Below are 23,847 nucleotides of genomic sequence, written 5' to 3' on the forward strand. Positions count from 1 at the left end.
AGGACTCACCCAATATTGACAACTCAACCGATTTCCCAACTTACCTTGGAGTAATAATATGGGAAGTTTCTCAGACTTGTGTCACCAGGCAAGGGGTAGTTCTCATTCGTGAGCTAGGCTTATAATCTGAGGATTCATATCATCACATTCTCCCACCCCTGGGGCCTTCAAAGAAAGAGATGAAAGGCCCAGGGCCCTGCTCTTGGGGTGTGGGTCACAGCTGGAGCCACATGAGCCCATGGACTCCGGATCTGACGGGCAGGATATCCCCTTGTACTGGGAGGAAATAGAATGGAAAATGCAAGTCTGAGCTCATTTTTTTCTGGTGATCTGTGAGCCGTTTTAGATGTTGGCAAGCTCACCCCAAGGCTCCGTGGAGAAAGGAGATCATTGAAGGAGACTTGCGCCAAGGCATGTTATCTGGTGGGCGTCTTTGTTCAGTTTGGTTTTTAAATAAGAGTGGGTGATGGCTTTTTCTTTTCTTCTGAGACATGTAGAAACAAAGGATCTTTGATTTTCTTTTTTTTTTTTTAAGACTTCAGATTCCATGTATGTGGAATATAATAAGTCACCGAAATCATAATGTTTGACCAAAAATTTTTTCTGAACTTTGGAAATCCACCCTCCCGGCTTTTTAGTAGTTGGTCCTCTTGCTACAGAAGGAGGGTTTGGGCTGTCAGGGGTGGCAGCAGCTCTGTACTGAGGACCTGCAGTCCTCACTCTGGTTCTCCTGGGCTGGAGGAATTGGGGGTTTTTTGTTCTGCTCCCATCGGCACAGAGAAGTCCATCTTGTTGGGAAAATCCGGCCGTGCAGTCAAGGCGTGGCTTGCTTTCTCTGGACCAGAAACCAGCTTAACTATTTGTAATAAGCAAACAGGAAACGCAAATTCACGTTCCCTAGTTTTCTCTTCCACTCATGGTGGGAGGCAGTGTTTCCTAATTTGGAGTGAAATTCTGCTGCCACCTTCTGCTCCTCGGTCTTCCCCACAGCGTGACAGCCTGTGAGTGTCCCGCAGACATGACCAGTGCTCCTCTGAGGCCCCGAGGAGGGGTCAGCTTGTCAGCTCCCCCAGGCTCATCATGCTGCTTAGTGGAGACAGAAAGTCTTGAGGATCTGCCTAGTCCATGAAGGTTAAAGCCAGCCGCTTTATCTGCTTTTCTCAGCATGGCTAGTAAAGAAAAGGAAATGTTTCTGCTTTGTTTTAGAATTTAAAATTAACTCATGCTTATTATAGAGGAAAAAAAAAATCAGAAAATAAAGAGTAAAGATAAAAATAAAAGTGATTTGTCATCCTAACCATTACCTGCCTGGTTTCTCTCATGCACTTCTGTGGATGGAAGATAACACTGGGTCTCCATCTGTATTAGTTTCCTATCGCTGCTGTGACAAATCACCACAAATACAGTGAATTGACCCACATTTATTATTACAGCTCTCAAGGCCAGAAATCTGAAATGTGTCAGCTATGGACTGAATTGTGTCCTGCCCCCCCACCCCCCAATTCAATATGTTGTTGAAGGCCTAACCCACAATGTGATGATGTTTGGAGACCTTGGGAGATAAGTAGGGTGAGATGAGCTCCTGAGGGTGGGGCCCTCATGATGGAATTAGCACCCTTATAGGAAAAAACACCAGAGAGCTCACTCTCTCTGCAGTGTGCAGACACAGCAGGAAGGTAGCCATCTGCAAGACAGGAAGAAGGCTCTCACCAGAACCCCATCATGCTGGCACCCTGATCTCACATGTCCAGCCTCCAGAATCGTGAGAAAGTAATTTTTGCTGTTTAAGCCGCCCGATCCCTGGTATTTTGTTATGGCAGCCCAAGCAGACTAGGATAGTATCTTCCCGGGCTGAAATCAAGGTGTCGGCAGGGCTGTGTTCCTTCTGGAGGCTCTTGGGGAGAATGCATTTCCTTCCCTTTTCCAGCTCCAGAGGCTGCCTGCATTTCTTGGCTTGTGGCCCCCTTCCTTCATCTTCAAAGCCAACAGTGTAGCATCTTCAAATTCTCTCTCACCCTCCTGCTTCCCTCTCATGAGGACCCTTGTGATCACATCAAGCCCAGCCGGATGGGGTAGGATAAATCTTCCCATCTCAGAGTCCTTAACTCAATCACACCTGCAAAGTCCTCCTGTCATATAAGGTAACACAGTCACAGGGTTGGAGGATTAGGCCTTGGACGTCTTTGTGGAGGTCATCATTCTGCTCACCACACAACTGTGCATCTTATCCTGATAACAAACAAACAGACTGTGGTGAAAAGTTCTACCTAAGCTTTGTGTCCATTAGCTGAACTGGTTGTGCTCACAAGTTAGTGGTTGACCAGCAAGCCCTAGAGAACGGTATTTCGCAAACTGTTTTCCTTGAGATATTAATAGGGAGTCTATGAAATGAGGTTCTCTGTCTGGTTAAGTAAATCTGAGAAATGCTGCACACTCATCCCTGAACTGGACATTCACAATCATATTAGCACGAAAACCTTGGAGACATCGATCTCGTTTTATTTTTAATGCTTTCTTTAGTCCAATGGTCCTCAAACTTATTTGACCAATGGCTTTTTGACAGTCTGCAGCATTGTTTATGCTCTTATAGAACTAAGGTAATAAGACGTGATTTTAGAAACGCAGCTTTGGAATTAGCTCAGCCAAGTGAAGTTTCTTACCCTCGGATAACTTTATATGCTTAAGTCTAAAATTCCTCTAGATGAAATAGCTTTTTTTTAATAGACTTTTTTTTTTTCAGAGCAGTTTCAGGTTTACAGCAGAACTGAGGGGAAAATACAGAGTTCCCACATAGCCCTCCCCACCCACACATACATACTCCCCTTCCCTCAACATCCCTCATCAGTGTGGCGTATTTGGTACAATCGATGAACCAACATGGGCACATTATTATCAACCAAAGTCCATAGTTTACATTAGGGTTCACTCTTGATGCTGTATATTCTATGGGCTTTGACAAATGCATAATGACACGTAGCCACCACTACAGTATCATACAGAATAATTTCATCTCCCTAAAAATTAGATGAAACAGTTTGAACAAAATCATAGGTATGAAGTAAACTCAGAATGCTTTCTAGACCCTCCACTCTGAATTCCAGCCAGCTTTGTTCTGTTTGTTCTTATGTCAGTTGTAAATCTCACCTTGCCCTCGTTCCCTGCTCTGTAAATGTCAGGTACCAGCCCTCGGTCGAGACCAACACAGGTCTGCCCCGAGGTCTGCATGACACTGTTCACGTTGTTTCCCAGGGACAGTGACTGGGGTCCTTTAAGAGAGCTGTTTTGTCCAGGTGGTCAGAGAGTGGTCAGTCCAGGTGAGAAACTAGATAGCAAGGTGTTTATTGTTGAAAATAAAGGCCACTGTCGGCTCCCATCAGCTAGTCAGTCATTCACCAGGTGAACAGACATATATGAGAACAAGTTTTGACGGAACGGCAGCTGGGTGCACTGGAGCAGTGCTGGGTGAGATGCACGCCAGTGAACACCAAAGAGAGCCATCGCTCTTTGGGGATTCGAATGAAGTATGTCCTTGGGGCCAAGGAGTTTCAAGGGACCTTCCAGGGCCATAGACAAGGCTAAGATGGACTTCCCAGGCCTGTGCCACACACCATTCGCATCACATTCATGTCATGACCCCCGAGGCCCAAACAGCGGTGGTGTCTGCAGTGTCTACTCCTGGGCGAAGAACACTAGACGTTTTCTCACCATCCTCATCAAGAGGAAAACTCGGTTAGGCTGCAAGCTAGGGACTTCCAAGGAACACGATGGGTGTGGAGCAGACCCCTCTCCAGCTTTTTGACAGCTCGTGTGATTCCTAAGATGGTGTGAGAATTCCAGTGCCTGGTGTGAGCCATCCTGGAGGCAGGATGGTTCGAGATCACGGGGCCCAGCAGAGAAGCCTGGCCAAGCCAGCTTCCCCTGCTGTCAATCAGACCGGAAGTCCGGGGATGGGGTGCCGTGCCTCCATTCTCTGGGGACTCTGACCGCTTCTCCTGAGGCTCGGACATGGGCTTGGTTATCTGAAGTCTCCTGTTCTCTCCAAGACCTTCAGCCACCTTTGGAAGCCAGTTTTGGGTTCCTGTTACTCGTGTGACCTCTAGTGGCTGTAACCGTAAAACTTGCTCTGGGGATGGGTTTCGTTTTGCTGGAATGCTAAGAAATGGCCAAGGAAATGTCTTTAATGTTTAATGATTGACCACTTCTCTGTAGTAACTTTTTACCCTCTTTACAATTCTTTCAGCAGACGTCCAATTATATAAGTGAGTGACAATCTACACAATTTGGGTTCCAGACCTCACTCTGATTGCTACTAGCTAATGTAATTTGGGTTGACGTTAGCACCTGAGCCTCCGTGGTCTAACCTGTTCACAGATGTCACGACATCCACCCTGACTGCATCCCAGGGTTGTTGTAAGGATCGAATGACAAGAAGCCTATAAATGAAATGTCGTATAAATATGCTTGTTATTTACTCCAAAGCCATCGCGTCTGTGGTTCCGTAGACCAAGGTTGTTTTATTTTGTGCGCTTTGGTGAAGATACTGAACCTCTTTCCTCAGATTCTGTATTGGGAATTCTGTCCCAAACCACAAGCACTTAATAATTGGCTGCCGTGTATATTTCGTAAGGTACTATCTGCTGGTTCGTTCAACAGCCATGAATTCCTGCTACCTTGTGCCAGATACCGCAGCTGGTGCTGGGATCCAGCAACGACCAGGACGGACAAGGTCCTGCTCTAATGGCGTTTACATTCAAATGAGTTAGGGGGATTCATAGCCAGTTGAAATGGTCTTTGGTCCCTCCCCTCGGGTGACTTTACAGCTTAATCGAGAGGAAAAGCTTAAACCAGATACGATACAAGTCAGTACGTGAAAAAGGCTTTCAAAGAAGTAATAGACAAAGTTCTATGAGGCAGGTGTGAAAGATGAGGTTTGAGGCAGTAAATGTAGTCTATGCTTTCTAGAAGTTTAATGCTGGAGAAATGGTTGCCGGAGATGATTTGGACACAAGAGACCCACTGGAAAATGATCCACCTGGTCATTTGGTATCTATGTTGAGTTTTTGAAGAGTTGCAAAAAGGTTATGCAGAATTTCCCATGAGATTGCTCATTCTTACTCTAGAGACATTATTCTTTGAGATCTCAAGTAAATAGTAATGAGGTTCATTGATGCCTGCTGTTAACTTTTAAAATGTGAACTTGGTTCTTATACCAGCTTTATGAGATTGGTGCTCCTTTTGTTTGTTTGTTTTTTGGGGGAAGGTAATTAATTAGGTTTACTTGTTTTTTAGAAGAGGTGCTGGGGATTGAACCCAGGACCTCATGCATGCTAAGCATGCACCCTACCACTTAAGCTATACCCTCTCTCCACCAAGATAGGTACTATCATCATATTCATTTTACAGATTAGGCAACTGAGACAGAAAAACAGCAAGCCACTTGCCCAAGGGTATTTGGCTGCCAAGTAATGGATTCAAACCCAAGCAGGCCGACTCCAGAGCTGCATGCTCATCACTGTGCTCTTGTGTTTCTCAAGGCTCCATTTAAAAAGTCAATCACAAGGGAGGGAACAGCTCAGTGGTAGAGGGTGTGCTTAGCATGCACTAGGTCCTGGGTTCAATCCCCAGTACCTCTATCAAAAAAAAAAAAAAAATTCTAACCCGCCTATCCCCCTAAAAGTCAATCAGAATTTTTAGAGATGCATACTATGTATTCAGGGGTGATATTGCCTGAGGTCTGGAATTGTTTTAAAAAATCTTAGTAGGGAAGGAAGGAGGAAGGATAGATGGGCAGGTGTGGTAAAACCTTGATAAATGTTTAATATGGTTGATGGGTCTGTAGGTGTCATGATAGTGTTCCCTAATTTCCATAATAAAAAATAGAAACCGTGTCTAGAGAATTTAAGGGCTTTGGAATGTTTGTTGCATTGCTGTTGATATCAAAAGACTTTTTATCAACGATCTGGGTAATTGAGGTCAAGGCAGTGAGTTTTATTAAGTTGTTAATGTAATGGTGGCTCTGCAGAGGGAATGTCCTGTGTACTAAAAACCACTTCCCACCTAATTGCCAAGTGTGCTATATGTTTTTTAATCAGTAAAGGCTGATCTTCTTCAATATATTTGAAAGAATAGCAAAATGTTTGAGTTAGAATGGACCCCTAAGACAACTTCTCCCCCGAATTCTCATTTGATAGCGAGGGAAGTTGAAGCTTGGAGAACTTAAGTGATCAGCCCACGATTAAAGTGGGAGCATTATGTTATTGTCTGCAGTCAACCACATGACTGGTTCCTGGAAGAGCGGAGATTAAACCCTTGGCTTCCTGAACTCCAGGGGCCTCCCCAGTTCCCGTGAAAAGGAACTATGCCCAGTAAAGGGCTAGAGCCAACCACTCAGAGACATGGACCCCAGGCTTTACTTGTGATTCCAGCTACATCAGGCAGTTGCCAAGTTGGAAGTCTGGGGAGTCATGCAGAAAGATGAATTGCCTTCAACTTGGGTCTGAAGAAGGCCAGATGGGTCTTTAACCTCCCCTAGTGGTTTCCAAACTTTGGTGCTTGAATGGCCCCATGTATATTGTGTGTTTTCTCCCCATTCCTTGTTCGCAGACCCTAGCTGTGGCCCCCACAAGGGGCATAGTTGTGAAAATCATGACTGTTGCACCTGAAGGTACACTCAGAGGTGCGTGTGGGGCTCTGACAATAAGACCCACTCCTTCACGAGCCACAAGTCAGGGCCAGGCATCTCCCAAGAGACTGGGATGACAGTGCCTGGTGTCACTACACCCCGGTGACCACTGACTGATCTCACCCTGAGAATTCCTGTATGGCATTTCAAAAGCTAAAACCTCACCTTTTCTGAAGCTGAAACCCCTCCATTTTTTTTACAACATTGAAGCTGCCGTGGTTGGCGTTTATTCCTTAAGATCTGGGATCTCAAACCGAAATGCTTTCGGGACCACGGCAGGTAAAGTGAAGAATGGAGCTGGTCGATGTAAGACTTGGAGTGACCTGGGAAGAACGGTCTTAGTTCTCATTCAGAGGTTTTACAGCACGTGCTGTCCATGCAAAACATCTGCACTGGGCATCTGACCATTGGCGACCTCTAATAGAGAAGAAAGAGCTGATAAGGAAACCAGGAGACCTGGGTGCCATCCCCGGCTCCCGCTGACCTCAGCTCAGCCTTTCCTTTGCAGAGCCTCAGTTTTCCTGGTCTGTAAGAAATGAGTCTATAAAGGTTCAAAGGCACCACCATTTCTGACTGTCTAATTCTATGATCTGTGATAGAATCCATGTCCCCCAAAACAACCAGAGCCTGTGTCTGTCTGTCTGTCTGTCTCTCTGTCTGCCTGTCTGACATTTATTTGCAAAGTGCCAGACAGGCCTCTTTGGTCGAACTGATTTTAAAACCGGTTTCCTTGAGGTTTTCGTTGGATGGGTTTGTGACGTTATCCTTCAGCGCTTTGATCCCTGTAGTAAAATGAGCTGCACGGACGGACCATCGTTCAGGTACCCCTCCTCGTGTCAGAGGGTTTTGTTCGTTTGTGTTGTTTTGTTTTGCCAGTTTTCTCTTCTTTCTGAAAGCAGTCATGAGGAGACAAGCTTAGAAAGGGTGTTCTCTTCGTGTTGTTTCAGGGAAAATAGAGAAAGTCAAACCTCCTCCATCCCCCACACCTGAAGGTCCCAGCTTGCAGCCTGACTTAGCTCCCGAAGAGGCTGCCGGATCGCAGAGGCCCAAGAACCTGATGCAGACCCTCATGGAAGACTATGAGACACACAAATCTAAAAGGCGCGAGAGGATGGATGATAGTAGTGTAAGTTTCTCCTCTTCCCTCCTTCCGTGTTCGAGGGCGAGTGTCGGTGCGGCACAAGGCACCCCGGCCTGGGCGCGGACGTGTCTGCGGGCGTCTGGCCAACGTCAGGTTTCCAGCTCCAGCTATCAAATGTGTGGTTCACATGCCTGGAGTTGGGTTTGGGCTTTTGCCGTTGTTTCTCAAAAACACTGATCATGCAAAGCGTGGATCTTACTGCTGCCAAGTTCTAGGTCGAGTTTACTGGCATCACCAGTGCATGAGATGTGGGGTGTGTAGAGAGACCTGGATTGGGGCAACACTCGGGGGCAAGGGCGTCAGCACCCTGAAATCATCCCCAGGCACCGGGGAGCTGATTTCTACCATCGCCTGCCCGCTCCGTGGAGATTTCCTTTCTCTGGAGAACTATGATGGTGGCAGTCCTTCACCATCTGCTCCGGGCATTCCCTATAAACGTCACCCAGGGCTGGGAAGTCTAAACACATTTGAGGCTGTTACCAAGCCTGTGTGTAGTTTGGCAGGAAGGAGCCATTTAAAATGACAGTTAAAAAACCACACGGCTACCCTGCTATCCTCAACCCTGAGAACCTTGCACATGACATTCGTGTCAACCGTGAACCGAGTCATCTGCTCTGTGGTTTCTTTCTCTAGTCAGAGACTTAAGAGCCATTGGTCCCCCAAGCCTGCACAGGCAGGAGCCTGGGGCTCAGCCCAGGGGTTCCTGCCCAACCCCCTTGGTGTCTGCTGGCCTCAGTCTCTTAGCATTTATTGAGGTAACCACCTCCTCCCCCATTACACTTGGGTCGAAAATAACGTGGGTTGGTTGAGGATGCTCCCCAGGTGACCCAGGACAGTCCTGGTTTGTGCCTCTTGTCCTGCTGGAACTATTAATAGCATCCCCTGTCCCTCTTAAAAGTGCCCCAGTTTGGATGATAAATGATTCGATCACCTTAAACCCGACCGCTCTGGGGCTCACAGTAGGAATTCCATGCTGGTTTCCTGCCTTTCATATCCTGGTGGGCTAGGCTGAAGGATTTCTGGAGTCAAAGCCAGATACTGAACATTGCTCTCAAAATATTTCGTGGGAAAGGAGGAAAGCGATCACGTCTAGAGCCACCCTGATGACCCACGGGGTGTCTCCCAACCTCTCCCAGTTTGGGTTTACACCTAAAGCGCTTGGAATGCTGGCCCAGCTGCTCAATTGGGCTGGAACAACACTGGGGCTGTTCCCTGTATTGCCCGGGGGTGTGGGCCTGGGCCTCGATGGCCGCTGCAGATGTTTCCACGGCTGGGGCTTCTGCTCTGAGCCCAGAGGACCTTTTCTGCCCAGGAAGTCACTAGCTGGCCCTTCTTTGCAGCCCCACTTAATATAGGGGGTTACCTTTAGGTGTTTCCCAGAGACTAGGATCAGTTGGAAGCTTAGGGCTGTAAGTGGCTTGTTTCTTTTTCTTTTCTTTTTCTCATTAAAAAAAATTATTTTTTTAAACTTTTGTTGTTGGAGGGGGTAATTAGGTTTATTTATTTTTATCTATTAACGGAGGTACTGGGGATTGAACCCAGGACCTCGAGCAAGCTAGGCACACCCTCTACCACTGAGCTGCACCCTCCCCGCAGTGGTTTGTTTCTTTTCTCACAGTGATTCCACCTCATGCGTCAGCAGCTTTGGTGGAAGTTAGCTGGGATGTGTGCATGGGGAAGCACCGATGGAACCACTTTGCCCATGACCCAGCCGAGTCTCTCTGCGTGCCTTTTGTGTTGGAGAGCAGGTGTTAGGAAAAAGCACCCTGCACGGAAGTGAGGAGCCCGCTCTTAACGCATTTCATAGGCAGAGGCCGGCCAACTCCGACACTCAGGCAGCCACCTGGCCAGTGCCAACCAGCTTGGATTCCCCCTTTGCGTGAAGAATTTTTGCCTGGAATCAGCCATTTAACCTACTGACTGCCCTTCACTTACACGGTGCAGTGATAGCCTCCTGTCTCTCTTTGTCTCAAGTAAATCAACATTTCGGGTAGGAAAGAAACCTACTAACTCATCAAGCTGTTACTTTCCCCAGATCTCGAATTCAAGGCCCAGGGTGTTGCACTGTCATTGATATGACAAGAGAACCAAGGTTGTTGCTGTTGAAAATTCTTAGGGACAGAACACAGTCTATCCAATACATATCCTCTTTTAAGAGACCCAAATCTGGGGGAAAAGAAACAAAAGAAAAAAACGTACTCCAGTTGCTTCTAAAGCAGATAAATGATCGTCCATGAGATCTCATTTCAGAGTCACCTGTTCCCCTGTCTCAGCCCTTTTGCTTCAAGGGACCTTTCTATTGTGTCACCATCAATCGGTGGAGAAGATGTTGAAGTTTACCTGTGGGCCTGAACAAGCCTTCATCCCTTTTCCTAGCTGATTCGTGCCTCCTTCTTTAGGGATCTCTCAGACCAGAAGGTTTGCAGTAAGGAGCAGATGGATGGCTTGAAGCCTGAGTTGTGTAACTGGCTTCCGGGGCCCAGAAGCTGGTGGTTCTGTTCTCCTGGCGCCATTTACATACTCTCTCCTCAGGGCAAGTTGTGACTTCTTAGATCCTCCACCCTCTACGAACCTCACTTGGCTCACCTTGGTCTGGTGTCACCCGGCGCTCCCTCCTGCCAATATTCCTTCCAAAAAGTCACTTGGCAGCACTCACAGGTAATCAGGACCCAGCCATGTGTTCCCATAGGAGATAGCAAGCTTTTTCCAAATTGAAGGAAAAGAATTCTTATTTGCTGTGCTTCCCAAGGAGAAGAGAGACTTGAAACCAAATAGGGTAATTGAGATGTCTGCCTAGTGATGCAGTAGATATAGTGATGTCAGAGAGCATGAAGGTGGGGGGAAGGCATAGCCCAGTGGTAGAGTGCGTGCCTAGCATGCACAAGGTCCTGGGTTCGATCCCCAGTCTTTCCATCAAATAAATAAATAAATAAACTGAATTACCTCCTCCACCCCTCATCACCTCCCCCTCCCAAAAGAGCATGAAGGACAGAAGAAAGGGAGAGGGAAGACAAAGCTGGGCCTGCAGTTTTCATGAGGAACTTTTGCCAACCTAGCTGGGAAAAAACTGATCCCTGCTAACAAAACAGGTGCAGGGTCCCTCCACCCCAGAGCAGCGATGGTCTCTGGAGTCTTGTCCCCAGTTCAGGACCCTTACGTGTTCCCACTTCATAAAAAATTGTATACAGGACAGGAGGGAGGCCTCCGGCTCACAGAAGCCCTCCCGGGGGTAGCATGGGGGGAACTGTGCAGTACTTAGGGTCTTTTTCCTGTCCCTGAGCTGTCCCTCTCTCCTGCTCAAGCAGAATGAGGGCTCAGAGGATGACCGAAGATGGGAGATTAAATCATGAATCTCCCTCTTGGAACATCATCCCAGGAGTCACAGTTTTGGGGATACTGGGTCATCTGTAGATGTTCTGCTTTATTTTGTAGTTGATGATAAAGTCAGTGACACAGAACCAGAAAAAGCCTCTTTTCTGAAAAAGTTACCCCCAAACGGCCATCCTTGTTACCAGCTCAGACCTTGAGTAGGATGCCCTTTGAGTAGCAGCGGGGCTGGCGTCCTCTCTGCGTGGCGTGGTCACCGATGTGTGTCTCCACGCTCAAGGCTTCAGCCAGGCTCTGCCTTAACTTAATGGACCTCTTGGCTAATTTGAGGGTAGGAGGGTTGCTAATGCCACCCTCATCCCCTTCCCCTGGGCTGTTTACCAGCCTAGACAGAGCCCTGTGAAAATTAGCAAAAGGTACCCTTTTCCAAAACCCTGTGAGGATGTGATCCTGCACCAGCTGTGCAGTTGGTGAGTGGAGTCGGGGACTGAGCTTCAGCCCTGCCCTGCCAGGTGCTTTTGTGCAGTGTGCACACTGCCCACCCAGATGCAGCTGTCCTGCTCTTCTCGTGGGTTTCTCTTCTTTGGAGATGTTATCTAACGTGGAAACGTTTCCTTATCGGGCCTGATGCCATCTCTGGTCAGTCATGCCACTCACATTGGACTGATGAATCATACTTTCCTTGGGGTTTCTCGGTGCCTTGCAAAGGAAGGAAACTGAGGCAACACTTTTTCTGGTCAGTTTTTCCCCCAACGTGACCCAAGCCTCAGAAGACGCAGTGATGCTCTTTAACTTGGCGGTGGATTTGCTTTCCCTTTCTCAATTGAAGGGAGGCTGGGCTAAGTCCGAATTACAGCCTCCTGGGCATTCAGCCCCATCCTCACTTCTAGCACAGGATCTAATCTTGCTGGGTTTCTCCTCTGTTCTCTCTCTCTTTCTCTTTTGCCCCCAAAATAGTTACTGAGTGGTCTTTCAGGTTTCCCTACCTGTCCTGGAATAAGAGAAATCCTCTTCGATTCCCCTGGGTTAAGTCAAAGCTGAGGGCTAGCAGTCAGTGCTTTTCCAAGAATTCCTAGCACATTCTTCCTTCTTAGACCAGGACACCACTCGGGAGCTGTGGCCAGACTCTCACTGGGTGAGTGGAGGAAGCCCGTCTGCCTCCAGTGACCCCGCCTTACAGCTTTACAGGAAGCTCGGCCCCCCCTCAGTGATGCTACCCCCAGCTCTCTCAGATTCTCACTTTGCCCTGGAAAGGTGCAGAGGAGAGGAGAGTTCCGAATTCATCAGCTCCCAGTCATCAGCCTGGGAACCATCAAGTTTAAGTGCAACACCCAAGAAGCAATCAGCAATCCCAGACATATGATTCCTCTTATCCAGTCGATGGGCACCATGCCAAAACCCAGTCAGTGCCTCGAATGTCCTGTGCAGTGGGGATGCAAGGTCATTGCCACAATTCTGGAGAGAGCTGTCCAAAGTCAGTCCTTCTAACTCGTTACCCACAGCCAGACTGGTTTTTTTTTTCCCCTTGACCTTTTCTTGCAGTGACTTTCAAACCAACCCTGGTCTGTGGTAGGGTCTTCTTTTCATGGGACAATGGAACAGAAGATGACTTTGGGGTTCAAGGAATCCTACAGGAGGAATGTCTGTTTGGCTACAGATGGCTATGGATTCTAGCGGATCCAAAATGGTCACTAAGGATCTTGCTGGTGGGCAGCTGGTTGCATGGGGTGGGTGGGGGTGGCAAGAGGGAGGGGAATCTTGTTAATTCAAAGCACAAAAAATGGAAGCCACAAATCTTGAATTAACAAAGTCTGACTTATCTGATATTTTTATTGAGGAATAATAGGGTATCTACTTGCTGCAAAAGATACAGACTTTGAAATAAACTAATATCAGATGAAGCAAGTCTTGGTGTGGGCGTGTCCTGGTCCCCTGACGTACTTCCCCTCCTGTTCCCCGCCCCCACCCCTGCCCAGGCGTGGTACCGGTTCCCAGCTGGCCGGTGTTCCGTGAGCGTGTCTCTGCCGTGTACTAACCCTGGTTTTTCCCTCTCTGCCAGTACACCTCTAAGTTACTGTCTTGCAAGGTGACTTCCGAGGTACTTTTCCACTTGTTTGTCTTGGTCTGCTGCATGCCTGACCCAGGTGCATGCTGTCGTGGTTTGCCGTTTCCTGGTGGGCTTTTTCTTCCTGCCTTTTCTGAATGGGGTGATTGCCTTGAAATGTTGGGGTCCGTGCAGCTGTGATACGCGCCGCTGGGCTTGGCTGTGCTGTGTGCTGGGGTCGGAGAAGACCTCGTCCTGCCTGTGGACCTGGAAGATGTCTGGACGAGAGGGCACAACCGATGGGCTCCTTGGATTTTCTTTCATTTCTTCAGGCACTGATGTAGCAAGTCTATTCTGGTCTCATTAGAAAACAATGCAGCTCGGTCCTCTGTTCACATTAACACCAACCCAGAGAGCTCCATGCCATTGCTTTAGGATAAGTTATTCCAACTGTGAACCAACCCAGTTCTCCCTCCCTGCCATCTTTAAACCTGTCTTTTTGTTCTGGAGCATCTTTAAGCATTGAATTTCCCCCAAAGCCTCCACAACTTCCTTTTACACAGATTTCACAAATCTGTGCTACGAAAAAGCACGGTATTTTTTAATCTTTCCCCTTTTTTCACATATATATTTACTGTTTATTTATATGCCATGAGAAAGCATAATGGTTTTCATATTTTTAATTTCTATAGTATCATATTATTTTTATTTTAAAAGAATTATTTCAGATGCCCAGAATTGTAGAGAATCTATGTTCATTCGCCTGGTTAACAATTTATTGAGGACCTGCTACACATTGGGTTCTTTTCTAGGTTCTGAGAATACAGCAGTCAGTGGAACAAAGTCCCTAATGCCATGGGGCTGGTATTCCAGCGTGCCACATATGACAGAGGGAAATAACAAAGCCCATCTAAGCCAGCTTTGTCCATTCTTATTGTTTCATAATATTTGCTTAATATTTTAGAAAGAAATTAATAATGCAAGTACCATTCAAGCCCTCTTGTTACTTCTCCCAGTTCCCAGATCTCTCTCTCCTGAGAGGTAACTGTTCTGGAGTTAGGTGTTCATTGTGTCTGTGCATGTGTTTATCCTTACACAGGTATATCTGTAGACATAAATAATACCATATGGTTTTGCATGTTTTAAAACTTTCTATACATATATTACATTGTAGTGTCCTGTCCTCTTTATTCTGTCTGCATTGTTTTTAGATTTGTCCATGTTGATCCTTATGGCTCTAGTCCACTCATTATAACTGCTGTATAGTATTCCACTGGATGAATAGATAGAGATCTCTATCTATTCATCTCTCTAGTGATGGAAATGTAGGTTGTATCTCTTTTTTTTTTTTTTTTGCCATTACAAACAATGATGCAATGAATGGTATTGTACACAACTCTCTGGGTAACCATTGGAAGAATGTCTGTAAATATACCTAGGAGTGAAAATACTGGTTACAGGGCTCATCCATCCTCCCATTCACTGCCTATTGCACGCTCTTCTTCAAATTGAGTGTGCTAACCTGTAACACAATATAGGTTTTACGTCTCCATATTTAGCAAAATAATTATCATTAACTGTAGGTGTGAGCTGATGACTATCAGTAATTTTTCTTTCACGAGATGTGAAATGAATTTCAGATCTTTCATCATTACACAGCCTTCCTCAGGGTCTAATTGTTATTCTCCTCGAGGGAATGTCAGATGAAGAATTAGACCCTAAACCCACATCCTCTTCGAGTCAACATTAAGATTGATGACAGTCTGGTCAAATACATCCCAGGAAGATAAAACTGGGCCCTGTCTGTCTTTAGTTGAAGAGATGGGGTGTAAAATATTAACATAAATAGTATTTAACATATCTGTCTTTTGTTGCACACCCCCAAATAAAATTGTCTCAGTTGATTGCTGCTCAAAGCGAGTCACTTGAATTCCCTAAGCATTAGAGAGAAAAATTGATTTTAGAGGGTGTTCAGAGAGAATTGATACCTTCACCCCGGCCCTGACCAGACCTAAATCTGAATTAATTTGTGAAAACGATAAAACCTTAAATCAGGTCTTTCTATTATTTTTTGTTTTTTTTGTTTTTCTGTCTCTGTTTCTATGGAAAGAGTGCTTATCGCTCCTTCTGATGCTTCTTCCTCCAAACTCCTTCCAACCACTGGGCAGCAGTGGCGCCTGGTGGCCCAGGGCACAGACGCCGCATCCAGAGTTCTGGGTTCGGATGGTAGCCTTTCCTCTTACTCGCAGACGTCCGTCAGGTTACTTAAACCTCCCTGGGCCTCAGTTTCTTCACGTGTGAAATGCGAGTAACAACAGTATGAATCCCCCAGGACAGGAGTGAGGATTGTAACAGTAGCTGGTTCGTGGTACCTGGGATGTAAGTGTTTCCTATTATCAGAGCTCCAGAGGCAAGTACTTTTTTGGCCCAGAAAGGAAAGGAATGGGCTTTACGAAATAAAGTTCATATGTAGAAATAAAACTAACAGGAGCTCTAGATTTGCTGGAGGGTTATAAGCACGCACACACACACATGCACACACACAAATAGTACTCTGAGTAAATTACAAAACAGATGCTCACCCGGATACCTTCCCCGAGGACTTGCATCTTCAAAAAGCCAGTTGTGGGCTGGCTTCATCGCTGAGCAGGTCCTAGATCATAAGCCCTGCAGACCTGGAGACAGTTTCACAGCAAGGTCACTGGCTATTTTAATAATGATATACTTATTATCTTACCTATGCCTTGACTAGAGGCCTTAGATTTCATCAGAAATTCGGGATCATGTAGTGGCATATAAATTAGGGGAATACAGTTAGAAAAGAGGGCTTTTTATTGGTATACATGAATTATTTGGGCTGCAACAAATAGATGTTCAAACCCAAGCTTTGCCAAATGTTTCCATCATTATAAATATCATTTCTCTGCCCGTTCCACTTTTTGTGACTAAACTCCACGAGGAAAGAGATTATTCTATCCTTAATGTGAAGACTCTTGGTAGGAACCCGATAAAGAGCCGTAAGATGCACGGATAGATGGACTGAAACAGGTTCCTGAAGAACAGAGTAAATTAAATTTATTCAGGATGATTGAGAAATAAAATGGGGCTTAAATAACAAGAAGAAAAGCATCTGAGATGGAAAAGGACTATTTTTTTCAGAACCTTAGGTTTATTTTTAGCTTTTATGTAAACCATTCAGTTTGTATCTGCAAGGCAAGCATAGGACCATTTTACACAGTGAGGAGCTCCTTATAAAAATGCCTTATGTTTGGTAGTTTGTAAAGCTCCATCACATGATGATGGAAATATGTAGTTGTTGTTTAAGAACTTGTTGCACCCTGGGAACTATGCTAAATGCTTTACGTACATTATTCTCAGACCAACTCGGCACTGTGGTTTTTATCATTCCCATTTTACATATAAGGAAACTGAGGCCCAGGAGTCATAGTCTTTCCCAAGGTCACATGGTTACCAGGATTTAAACTTAGACCTGCCTGGACTTCAGAGTCTGCACTGCCTCCTAAGAAAAGTCTGTGACGTAGGGCAGGTGCTGTGTCCATTTTACAGATAAGGAAAGTTGAGACCCAAGATGCCATGAACAGCAGCAACCTGTTCCAGGCACAGAGCTGGAAATAAAGCTCAGGACTTCCAATTCCAGCCCCGCACTGCCTCCCGGTACCATGTTACCACGCATTGACCAGAGGACTCCTCTATGTATCAGCCTTGCAGTCTTGCTTTCCTCCTACTGACTTCTTATTCTTAGATATAGAGTAAGTGGCCATGATATGTTTACACACAAAACATGTTAGGACATGGCTTCACGGTGAACGTTCCTTTGGGAGACTGACTGAGTTGTGTCCTACATGTCCGATCCAGCCGTCCCAGCTAGGAGGACTGGGGAAGTCTTCCCCCGGGAAAGCACAATGAAGCCTTGGGAAGTCCATTCATTTGTCAGAGATGCAGAGAAGCAAGTTGAGATGCCCCTCTCCCCACAACACACACACACCTTTAATCTACCCAGAATTTGCTTATGACTGGGCTCCCATCACTGCCTGGAAACCTGCATCTCCTTGCTTCTCTAGTGCCGCTAGCATCTCTGTCCCTTGCCCAAATGATTGTTCTTAGATTAAGCAAAGTCTTCACCACGTATTGGTTGGATAACCAACCAGCGTTGGCCCTGCTGGACTTTTCTTTAAAATCAGAAGCTGCACATCCTAAGCTAATGCCAGAGTCATTTAATTGGTTGGCCTGCATGGGCTTGCTTTTGGTGCAGTACTGTGAAATTGAGCACTGTGTTGGCCACCTAAATGTCATTCATCTGGCTGTCATCTTGTTCAAACTAAAGCTGGAGCCGACCGGCTGAAGGTCCCCCTCCGGAGATCACAGACCCGTCCTGGGAGCCTCCCCCCGACGGTGGGGAGCCTGTTTGTCCTCGATGCTGTCGCCTTTCATTTCCGCCGTTAGCACCTGTGGCCCTGAGGTTACATCAGAACGCTCAGATGGCTTTTTGTTGTCCTGAGAAAGTTTTTTTTTTCACTGAATTCCTCTTTCGAGAATTATACCCGAGTAGACTTTTGTGATACGAGTATGAACAACAGCTTAGGTAGGTCCGCAAAACTTGATGGAATGAACCCACACTGGTCCAGTGGTTTGGAATTACTTTCTGGTCTTCTTGTTGATGAAGAGACTAAGACCAGCCATAGCTGTGCTGTCCAATGTGGTAGCCACTAGTTCCCTTAAGGAAGCTGGAATTAAGATGACTTGAAATCAAATACCTCATTTCTCAGCCACACAAGATGTATTCCAAGTGGTCAGCTAGCCACAAGCAGCTGCCATGTTGGATAGCGCAGATACAGAACACTTCCACCAGACCGCGCTGATCCGTAGCGTGTAGAGGTCCGCTTTGTTATCTAAAAACTCGATGCAGGGTCAAGTCTGGTTCAGAGAAGCTTGCAGAACATTTCAGGAAAATTAAATATTGAAAACGATGGGTCAAAAAGCAAGTGAACTTTGGCTCTGAGATGAATCCCACACTCCCACCCCTTTTACTTTCTTGTCTCTCCTACCTCCCTGTCCTACCAGACCCTTGACCACTTTCCCCTCTCATTAGATGTTGCTGAGAGAGAGAAGGGAGGAAGGACACGGAGAAGTTGGCTTGTGTACGTGACTAACATCCATGAACCCTGAGTAACTGTTTGCCCTCTCTCTTCAGGTCCTTGAGGCCACACGGGTTAATCGAAGGAAGAGCGCCCTGGCCTTGCGCTGGGAGGCGGGGATCTATGCCAACCAAGAGGAAGAGGACAATGAATAATCAACTTTCTTCCACCCAGGAAGCTTCTTTGGTGCTTGGGTTACCAAGAAACCAAGAAATCAACACATCAAAGCATTTTAATAGGATATTTATTAAAGTGCAAACAAACTCAGCAATCCTTATGTAGACCAGAAGCCGTGATGTACAATGATTCAAAATAAAGTGAAAAAGAAGTCCACCCATCAAACTCGAGATCTCAAGAGTCAAAAGAGAAAGGTTTGTGACTCAAAGGATCACCTGGATTGGGTCCAATCCGCAATTGATCCGAAAGGACAAAGAAGTTACAAGCAAATCAACACGGTTGCTACAGGCAGAACGGAGACCAGCCTAGCTGGGTGATGGGGAAGAACAGCGGTGGGGCGGCCACTGGGAGAGCCGCAGAGCTGGTGCCGGCCGCCCGCACGGGCTGTTTCCCTGCGCCCGCACTGGCTTCCCGCCCTCCACGGCATCAGCGGTGCTGGGCTGACTCCGTTTGCTCCAGCAGCCGTAAAACTAATAATGTTTCTCTCTCTGCCCAGAAGAGGCAGTCATGATTCCACGTCTCTTCCATCTCACTGTTTTTAATTGGGAATAATTCACCATCACCACCTATATTTTGAAGACAATTATTTCTTCCTGTTGGAAACACCATCAGCTCTCCATGAGGAGGTTGAGGAAGGGGGGAGAAAGCCAAACCAAATGGATTCTTTTAGCTTTAGGATCTTGTCTGCTTCTGAGATGGACTGATCTGCCGTTTATGAGAACACATTTTCACAATTCTGTTTCTTCATATGAAAACTGTATTTAGCGGGCAACAAGTATTTTTTATGCTGGGATGGGGGAATATATCCATGTATAAAACCTGTACACATTGAACAGCTTGGTTCAAGAGGGCAGGGGTATTTTTAGAGTGGCAATAATTGCAAAAAGGGCGAACTCTACCTACACGAGGTAGATGACAAGAAATAAAAAGGTGTTTATAACTATATTTTATATATAAAGTGGACCCTTGAGGGAGGAGGAAGAATGATAGCTTATTTTGGATCAATCAGAAAGGAAACAGTTAAAGAAAGGTCATGAAAGGTAGAGAGAGAAGCCAGAAGAGAGAAAGAGGGGGGAAAATAAATAAAGGAAGGAAGAGATATTATTTTTGCTGAGTAACCAGTGTTTTTCAGGATGATACAGAGAAAAATATAGAATAGAAACTTAAGTGCAGGCTTAGGATCAGCTACAGCCCTAAAGATGGTGTGTGTGTGTACGTGTGAGTGCACACAAGCCTTTGCGTGTTTGTGTAAAGCATGTGTGCGCTCACGAGTAAGAGTGTGTGTGTGAGGATTAAAATTCCAGAATGATCACGGGACAGGGGTGTTCACTGATTTCCTCTAAAGCTGTTTGCCAGCGTCAGGAATGAGTGAGAATTTCTTTTTTATGAAAAGTACATAGAGGCTCCGAGCTGATGCAGCGTTTGTGATATTAAATTGACCTAACATGGTGTTTGCACGAGTCACGGTGGCAAAGTTTTGAGCAGTTTTGTAATTTGACATTCAGGAAAGGATCATATTTATTCTCCTGCTTTGTATTTGTGCTTAGGACACGTAAGCAAGGATGCCAGCTTCACTCTTTCTGTCATTTGAAGCAATATGATAAGGGCATTCCGTAATTGAATGCTCTCTCAATTTCTGGATGAGAAATTTTCAATTCTGACTGTGAGAAAAAAAAAAAAACTGACCAGCCTTCTTTTTTTCCCTCCCTGACTTTGTTTTAAAACTATGATTTTTTTTTTTAAAAAGCAATAAGTAAGTCAGACCTCACTAAAATTCATTTTTGTTTTTGTATTACGTCACAAGCACTAATATGTTATTCTGACGAGTAGCAATTACACAAGATTTGTATGTAGGTATCATGCACATTATCTTTGCTTTTTTTTTTTTAACTGGCCTAGTGTCAACTTTAGGGGAAAGTTTATTCACAAACAAGTGGTGGGCACAAAGTCAAAACAGAGCTGTCTGGTAACTTACAAGGATCCTTTAAAACTGCCAAGGGAACCTGCAATTTGAAGCCAGATTCTACAGATGGGTAACTGGCACCATCTTTGTATGGCTCATTCTCCTGCATGTTCAGAATGAATAGTCAACAAAATGTGCTGGCCCCTGAGGGTACAAAACCGATAAGATCCCTGCTGTTAGGAATTCATTCTCAAGTAGGGGGCTGGCATGGAGACAAACATCCCCAGGAAAATGAGATCTGTGTTAGAGGAGGCGTCCTGACGGGTGAAATGGGGGTACCGGGAAGGGACGCTTTGCCTGTGGATTTCGAGCGTTCCCAAGGCAGGCACAGGAGTGAAGACAGATGGGGTAGCAGCTTCATGTGGTCCAGGGGCACGGGGCAGCCAGGATGCCTGGAGAGCAGAATGGTCCTGTGGGTCGCACAAAAAATGAAACAGGCTTCACGGCTTCTGGAGTAACCCTGGATCTGGTAGGGGCCATAGACATGATACAGACAATCTCCCCATAAGTTTTGGTTCTGTTTCAAAGGAAACTGTATACCCATTTGAGAAGAGCATGAGCAGATGGAAAAAAAAAGCCCATACAATTCATGGGATCGCTTTAGAGGCAGATAAATTGGTCTTTGACTTCATTTGACTGACCCAGACACGCTTACTACCTAGAGCCATAGAGCCGGGATCCTTGGGTCCGTGCTGCAGGTAGGCAGCAGGCGCAGTGCTTCCGTGCCCCTCCCACAGCCACAAAGCTGTGTAACTGTGGCCCCAACATCTCCACCCTTTCCTTACTCCCTTCTGCTGCCTTCTGATGACTGCAGTCAGTTTCCTGTTCCACTCACTTAGAATCCTACTAAAATGTAAATTACAGTTCCCTTGGAAGAGCCAGATTTTCTCTGCACGCCTGAGTTTTTGTACTCCTTCGAGAAACATTGGGCCATGGCTTTGTACATAGCGCTGTGCTAGGCTCTGGGATCCCAGGTGAACCCTTCCCCTTTGTGAAGACGCAGCAGACCAGACCCGCGGAGGAAAGTCACACCTGCCTAACCCATCGAGAAGAAGAGGCTTGTCCAAAACCCAGCCTCTGACCCTCATCCCTGCCAAGCAGCACGCAAGCTTGTTAATCTCAGCTAGAACAAATGTTTAGATTCTGTAGATGTTAAAAGCTTTCCTGAAAGAATTCCGTTCCACCGTGTTTAGAGATGTTCACTTTCCTCCAGAACTGATTAACTACTGACATTCCTTGGCTTTCTCGTCCAGAAATTATGGAAAACAGGGTCTGTCAGTGGCAGGAGGCTGGGCTGTGTCCTACGTGAAGGACACAGTGCAGTGTCCTTGCCTCTTCTCACCTGTGCATGCTCTCCACCCTAGACAATGACATATAAGCCGTATGTAGATCACTGTCCACAGATACACACAACACACACAAACACACACACGCAGCGTTGCAAGGGACACTCAAACAGTGTTGACTCTTGTCTCTGAAGACAGATAAACCTTTTTTTCCAACTAAAGAATGGATGTAATTAAACTATGTATTGAAAAAACAAATAGCCTAAGTGTTTAGCGATGGTGAATATATCCAGTTTTAGTGACAGAATCAATTTCCTGAATTTTAAGCATTCAGTGAGTGAGCTGCCAATTTTTGATTTTGTGTTGCTCTCGACCCAAATGACTTTTTTTTTTTCTTTTTCGGAGGAGGAGGGGGGAAAAGCAGCAATACTGTGTTTGAAAATTATACTCTGTATCTGGCTCTCCTGTGTATGTTAACCACTTAAATGTTACTATCCTGCTTTGGTTTTATAGTGATTGTGAGGCATTCAACGCAAGTATACAATTATTTTCTCATTAAAACCCAGTGTGTGTTGTGTTTTTATAAACGATGGCTGCTTGTTTGACTGCCGAGGGAGTTTGGGTGACCGGGCAGCCCAGGGGTGGCAAGCCTGCGCTCTTGCCTCTAATTCCGTGGTGGCGGCGTCTGTTTCTTGAACATTTGGAACCAAGGAAGCAAGACAAGCTGGTGGTGCACCCCGGTAACAGGCTGTTCCCAGCGCTCCCTTTGCAAGGTTGTCTCCAGCTGCCCTGGCTGGAGTCCACACTCACCTGTTCCCGTCCATCCCACAGCCTAACCCCGGGCACTAACTTGCACCCAGATCTCCTGTTTCCTGCTCTTCCTGGGGTCTCCTTTCCAGCTGCCTCTTTGTCCATCTCTTCCCACTTCTACAACTTCTTCCAACCTTCCCCCATCCCACACCTCCCAAGATTTCCAGCCGTTTCCTCCCATTCTGGGCAGCTGGAGGCTTCTCTCTGGCATCTTCCAACCTCTCTGGGGTGAGAGTGCAGAATTTTGAGGGCAGGGGGTTGACAGGCCCCTTTGAAAATGTGATCCAACTCTAACAGATAACATTTATGAAGCATTGAGAATGGACGGGCACTTGGCATCTTTCCATGAACGTCTTCTATTTGTTTCTTACAGCACCTCCGTGAGATACACTTTGTTTTGTTTTGTTTTTAATGCAATTTATTTTTAATTAATTTATTTTATTTTTAAAAGTTTTGGGCGGGGTGGTAATTAGGTATAGTTGATTTTTAGAGGAGGTGCTGGGGATTGAACCCAGGACCTCATGCATGCTAAGCATGTGCTCTAGCACTTGAGCTATACCCTCCCCCCTCCCAACACTGTTTTGATTGCCATTTCATATGTTAGGAAAGTGCTGCCACATAGCTCATGAATAGTAGCACCTGAATTTGAGCCTGGGCATCCTGACTCAAGCATCGCTCTTACCCAGTCTTCCCACAGAGACGCACACCGGCACTTCACGTGCAAGGCCCGGTAGACCTGGTGATGTGTGGGGGTCCAGGTGACCTTAGACACCTCTTCCCACTGTGCTGTCCAGGAAGACGGCTCTGGTGGGCCAAGGCCAAGGCCATGATAGGGGCTCAAGTCTTGCGCAGAGAGCAGGGTTTTGGTGGCTGCAGCAAAAAAAGTTTATTTGAAAAAACTCCCTCTGGGCTCTTTCCTTTGGGATCAGCTCTCCCAGGAGATGGGGGAGGAGACGGCCCGGGCATCCCTGTTGCCAAAAAGGAACCAAAAGTGCAAACGGGGTGATGAAAATGTGCTGAAATTAAATGGCGGTGTTAATTGTACAATTTCATAATTACTGAAAATCATTCAATTGTACACTTAGAAATGAGTAACTTTTTAAGCATGTAAATTATACCACAATTAAAGCTGTGAGCAGAAAACAAAGGGATGGGGGACTAAGAGTCCAGGGAAAGGAACCAAAGAGGCCACACAGCTTGAGAGGAACGAGAGGAGTCTTTCGGGCCAACGTTCAGCCCCCAGGTCAGCAGCTAATAAGGA

At 46.1% G+C, this 23,847-nt stretch overlaps 1 protein-coding gene across 6 annotated transcripts in view; it reads left to right on the forward strand.

The window, feature by feature from the left end:
- The window catches only part of PALM2AKAP2 (PALM2 and AKAP2 fusion), a 425,013-nt gene extending 402,650 nt beyond the window's left edge, over positions 1-22,363 (forward strand). For 3 of the 6 annotated variants that reach the window (XM_032478150.1, XM_032478152.1, XM_032478153.1), the window contains 2 exons: positions 7,630-7,808; positions 13,210-13,716. In XM_032478150.1, the coding sequence (XP_032334041.1) occupies positions 7,630-7,808; positions 13,210-13,395 (365 nt within the window). In that variant the 3' untranslated portion in view covers positions 13,396-13,716. Of the gene's footprint in view, positions 1-7,629; positions 7,809-13,209; positions 13,717-18,406 lie in introns of those variants that run through there. The other 3 variants (XM_032478148.1, XM_032478151.1, XM_032478149.1) reach the window with 2 other exon arrangements.
- Positions 22,364-23,847: the final 1,484 nt, after the last annotated feature.

This window comes from Camelus ferus, chromosome 4, assembly GCF_009834535.1.
Source record: "Camelus ferus isolate YT-003-E chromosome 4, BCGSAC_Cfer_1.0, whole genome shotgun sequence".
In the NCBI taxonomy this organism is placed as follows: domain Eukaryota; kingdom Metazoa; phylum Chordata; class Mammalia; order Artiodactyla; family Camelidae; genus Camelus; species Camelus ferus.